Consider the following 6000-nt stretch of genomic DNA (forward strand, 5'->3'; position numbering starts at 1 on the left):
TATTAATAAGGTATGATGTTCCCCTGCATCTAAATATATTAAGCCAATTATTATATAATATTATATCCTAATTACAAGTAATAGTAATTTGCTATGAAGAGAAAAGTAAAATCCAGTAGTACCCAGTCCGAATCAAAGTTGGCTAATTATGAAGGAGAATCAAATAGACTCAACTTAGCATTCCAATAGATACCAGCGCCAGTAATAAGCTTCTCATCAGGATTGGAATGAAATAAGAGAAACATTCAAGTTTTATCCACCAACACTGCGTTGCACCTGCTGGAGAAAAAAGCCAGCACTGGAGTGATCTGTTTCTTTTTTTTTTCTTCATCTTCTTCTTCTTCTTCTTCTCAATCAAATTTGCTTCATCCCCTACCGAAAAAAAAAAAAACTGGATAGAATGACAAATCTGCGACTGCCTCTACCTTGGTAATTATTGCATAAATAAGGAGAAAAGAAATAACAAATCATGGTGGCAAGCAAGGCAGGCATATGATACCAGACATTGTTGCAAATGACAGATTTAACAAGCTAATTTTTCTTTTACCAAGAGCTAGTACTTTGAGATGAGCTCAAAAGTTCCTCCAAATATTCAGATCCTAAATCTTCTAAGACGACCACATTCTTTGCTTGTGACTGCTTCTTTTTATTTTTCCTAGCCATTGACTTTCTTTGTACATAATTCCTCTGCTTTAGTTCTACTGCCGGTGAGGCACCATCCTTGCAGTAGTAATTCATGTTCCGAAGCGATTCCCGGACTCTTTCAACAGGAAAGTTGAGCACAGCCTTGGGCCCTTGTGTCGATAAGGCTGCTTGATCATAAGCTAAAGCAGCTGCCTCTGCGCTGTCAAATGTTCCAAGCCAAACCCGAATGCCATGCCTTGTTGAATCCCTAATCTCCGCCGCGTATTTTCCCCAAGGTCGCTTCCTTACCCCTCTGTATGATTTTTCCCCCTTGGGTTGTTGTTGCTCTTCTCGTTTCTTGGCACTGGAAACTACATGTTCTTCGTCGATAATTAATCCACAGGAAGAGTTTGATGATTCTCTTGACCCATGATGATAAAGAGTAGTATCTTGGGGAGGCAACTCTTTGGAGTCTATAATGTCAAATGAAAAGAAATCTTGGTCGAGGAAAAGCTCATTATTGGGTGAGAAAGATTCTAACAAATCTTGCCCAGATTCTAGCTGGAACTCTGAATTCAGGCTTTCAAGGAAGGAAGAATCCATATCTTAGAGGGATACGCTGATCATGAAGTTGCTAATGCTGGCTGTGTGAGTTGGTTTAGTTTTTGGCTACAGCAGATGTGTATTGGTTTAAAGGACAACCTCCAGTGAAGCACGTTAATATAACATGTGAGTCACAACAATCGGTTTAAATAAAATTCCTATTTCTCTAACACCCCACCCCCTCAAAAACTATATAGAGAGAGAGTCTATACAAGAATATTAACCATAAAAAACCATGACTTAAAATGGTAATAAAACTCAACTGATACATTTGGTGCTTGATTTTTATAAATCAACCTTGAATCAAGTTCTCTGTCTAATTAGGATGACATGTTATGTATGCGCTCGTCTTCAGAACTTGAAACTCTTTGTTTTTTTCTTAGAAAAAACCAACTTATCCCTGAAGAATTTAGACTTGTTATATATGTTATTAGAGCAATATATACTGACAGACAGGCTGCTTAATAAATATTTGAATATTTCTTCACTAATAACAGGGTTGAACCCTAGCTTTTAGACGCTGTCTACTATACAATTTAGAGTCGGGTGACTTGAGTTGGATTACTTTCAGGACTGAGTTACTTTAAATCGAATGAAATTTGAATTATTATTGAAATCAAGTCATTTTATATTTCATTATTTAAGTTTGATATTCGAGTTATTTACATTTCAATCAATTAGAGATTATAACTTTTTCAAATTCAAATCAAATTGAATTTGAACGAATTATTTAGATTCATATACTTTTGAATTAGTTATTCTAATTGTCTAAGTTCAGGTTATTCTGAATTTGAGTTAATTTAATTTGAATCAAATTTAAGTCATTTTATGTTTTAAATTGAAAAAAAATTGAATTGTTAAATATTTCTAATCAAATTGGATTGGGTTGGATTAGAATTTGGCCAAATCCAATGAATTTTGCGCGTTAGAGTAAATTGATAAATTTTTTTGTATACAATTAAATTATGATTGTGATACATTTTATTTAGAACTTTAGTACCTCACATCTATTTTTAAGTGAAAATTCAACCCTCTTCTTTTTAAAGCCTCGGGCATGTGATCAAGAGTATATAGCAAATCATTAAAGTGATGAGCAAGTATAGCTAACCGGTCAACATTTTTGTTATCATGAGAAGCTAATCAGCAAATTAAGACAAAAAAAATCCTTAATATGATAAGATGATCGATGTGATGGTACATATATATAGAAATACTATCACTTTTTTTTAACAATATGTTGCATTGGGACAAATATTAATTTGTTCGATATTATAGACAGTAGTACAACTTATGAAGTGAGGGAATCCAAATTTGAAATCTTTTATAAAAGTCAAATGTGAATGCATTAAATCATGAGGTTGAATAGGATAAAACGAATAATACTTTACAAATTGATGTAGACCATGACATGAGTTGGTATCAGAGTCGATCTGAGGTATTAGTAATATACCACTAAGGATAATAGGCCTTAGGAGGGTGGAGGATGTCATGGTCATAGAGTGGAGCTATGAATTTTACATCGATTGTGTATTAGACTGAGATTGGGCATTCAAGTGTACACATTATCTTCAAGTTATGAGACACCTTTTATAGGATAAAATTGTGGGACCTAATATGTCAAAGAGAACAATACCATTTAAGTGTTCTCAATATATTTAAAGAAATCAACAAGAGGACTTCTAATGAAACTAGTACATTTGGATCCCATTTGGGTGCTATTTTCTTGCTACACAACCACACTAAGATCCATTGTCGATAAGATCACTCGTACTTGTAATTATGGATTAATCCTATGTCAATACGTGGCATAATGGCTGTCATAATTTAATATTTGATGTTTTTGTTGGACAAAATCATTAATACGTTGTCTCTAAGGGTTAAATATTTTTTTTAAATTGTGGCCACAACAAGGGAATGATAATGTTTATGATAGTCAGGCACTTGTTGAAAACGATAATATCAAGGGAAATGAAGATTTAATTTCTAGTCTGTATAGAAGAACAGGTGCATCAAAGAAAGGCAAGCGGAAAATGATTTTAGATGCAAGTCAGAAGCAGGTGGCCTTAAAGAAATCTAAACTGGGAAGAGATTTACTTGATCAAACGACGGTGCAGAGTGGTCTTTTTGACCAGCACCGCCTAGATAAATGAGGCTTTTATGTTGGAACTGTCGAGGGCTCGGAAACCCTCAAACAATTCAACTCCTTCTCGATTACTTGAGAAGCAAAAATCCCGACATTGTTTTTCTAATGGCAACTAAGAAAAGCAATGTAAAAATGCAGTGAATAAGAGTATCAATGGGTATGGAAAATTGTTTAACAGTTGATGCTGAAGGTCGATTAGGTGGCCTTGCATTACTTTTGAGGAAGGAAATTGATTTGTCAATTAAGTCTAATTCAAGAAACCATATTGATGTTGTTGTGATTTTTTTGAAAAGATAATGGAGGGTGACAGGTTTTTATGGGAGTTCGTCTGTAAGTGGAAAGCAAGAGGCATGGAACCTATTGAGGCTTCTTCATGGGCAATATAACATGCCATGGCTTTGTATGGGGGATTTTAATGAAGTTTTTTATGCTAGTGAAAAGGAGGGAGGTATTGAACGTAATGAAGTTCGAATGAGAGACTTTCGAAATGTTTGTGCTGATTGAGGATTTCATGAGTTAAGGTTTGTGGGTCCCAAGTTTACTTGGTGGAATAATAGGGATGAAGGTGAACTCATAAGATGCAAATTGGACCAAGTTTTTAGTAATTCAGATTGGAGTGTAATATTTAATAGAGCAATGGTCTTCAATGATGTGATTGGAGCGTCTGATCATGCCATGCAACGTATTGAATTAATTCACCACAAGCGTATGTTTTGGAAAAGAAGATGGCACTTTGAATCGGCTTGGATTAATGATAGTAGGTGTGAGAGAATAGTATCAACTGAAATGGAAAGGTGCGATGGCAACATTGGCAACTTTCTACACCAACTATCTTCTACAAAACAAAAATTGGGGCATCAAAATCCAAATCCAATAAAACAAATTCAAGTGCAGATTCAGAAGAAAAAAAAGGAGTTGCAAGCAGCCCATGAAGTGGATGGTCGATTTATTAGAGCTAAGCTGATACAAAGAGAGCTTCATGAGATGTTAAAGATTGAGGAATTGATGTGGAAGCAACGATCATGAGTTGAATGGCTTAAGGATGGGGATAAGAACACTAAGTTCTTTCATCGTTGGGCCTTTGAACATCGAAAAAAAAATACTATCTGGGCTTTTAAAAAAGATAGTGGTGAATGGGTGGAATCGCAAGAGGAGTTGGAAGATGAGGCTTGTGACTTTTCACAAAATTATTTTCTTCATCAAGACCAACGTTAATTGAGCATGTGCTTACTGCTATTCATCCAAAGGTCTTTGAGGATATGAATATTGAGTTAAATGCTGATATTACCGTCGAAGAAGTTAGAGCAGCATTATTCCAGATACACCCCACAAAAGCCCCTGGTCTTGATGGATTGCCTGCTTTGTTTTTCCAGAAATATTGGTATAAGATGAGTAAGTTTGTTCACCGATTTGTAGTTGAATTCTTGGAAGGTTCCTTCCCTTTTCAAGATATCAATCACACTCTGATTGTGCTCATTCCAAAGATTGCCCAAGTTGAACAAATTTTTCAGTTTCGACCCATCAGCTTATGTAATGTGCTCTACAAGATAGCTTCAAAAGTTCTCACCAATAGAATTAAGCCTATTTTGAATCAAGTGATCGCTGATAATTAGAGCACCTTTGTTCCTGGGAGATTAATTTCAGACAATATTATTGTGGCACATGAAATAATTCATCACTTGCATAATAAAAGACAAGGATCAATGGGTAAATTTGCATTGAAATTGGATATGAGTAAAGCATACGATAGAGTTGAATGGGTGTTTGTGCAAGAAATAATGAAGAAGATGGGGTTTAACAATCTATTTGTGGATAAGGTGATGAATGCTTGACTTCTGTGTCCTACTCGGTGCTGATCAATGGCGTCCAGCAAAGGAATCTTTTCCTTCTCGTGGACTTCGTCAAGGTGACCCTTTATCCCCATATTTATTTGTGATTATCTCTGAGGCCCTATCAAGATTCTTAGTAATGGCTAAAGCCTCCAAGGATATTTCGGGCATTGAAATTTGTAGAGGAAGTCCGAATGTGACTCATTTACTTTTTACGGATGATTGCATGCTGTTTGGGAAAGTTAAAGGTCAGAGCTGATGGCTTTAAAAAACATTTTTGAGAAGTATGAATTAGCCTCTGGCCAAAAAATTAATTTTGATAAATCAGTGATTCTTATTTAGTAAAAACACTTCTGGAGTGGAAAAAGAGATGGCTTGTCAAATGCTGGGCATCATAAATGAACAATGGAAAGGTTTTTGTCACGACCCGGGACTCCCCATCGGGCCCATGACAACCACCGCGAAACCTCGACAAACATTCTTCACCCCGAATATCGATTGAAACCTCGCAAGGCTCTCGTATTAGCTTTCGCACTTCCCCGATGTGAGAAATAGTTATCAAATAATCAAAATATGAAGGATTGCAAATCATTTCCAAATCAGAACATAACATTTTGTTTTCTGGCTCATAGGGGCATATTTCGTCATTTTTTTTTTTAAAAAAATCTCAAAACTTGCTAAACATATAGTAGGTAAGCAGAAAATATATATATTGATTTAAAAACAAATTAAGTATCTAAAATGTTCATTTGAAGTAAAAATTTGACCATTTAAAATATAATAAAAATATTCAAATAAATA

At 35.2% G+C, this 6000-nt stretch overlaps 1 protein-coding gene across 1 annotated transcript; it reads right to left on the reverse strand.

Annotated features, from left to right (window-relative positions):
* LOC18613152 (ethylene-responsive transcription factor 1B) lies at positions 409-1316 on the reverse strand. Its single transcript, XM_018120474.1, has one exon. It carries the CDS (start codon positions 1225-1227, stop codon positions 544-546), a length of 684 nt encoding a protein of 227 aa, XP_017975963.1. The 5' UTR covers positions 1228-1316; the 3' UTR covers positions 409-543.

Source organism: Theobroma cacao, chromosome 1 (genome assembly GCF_000208745.1).
Source record: "Theobroma cacao cultivar B97-61/B2 chromosome 1, Criollo_cocoa_genome_V2, whole genome shotgun sequence".
Classification (NCBI taxonomy): domain Eukaryota; kingdom Viridiplantae; phylum Streptophyta; class Magnoliopsida; order Malvales; family Malvaceae; genus Theobroma; species Theobroma cacao.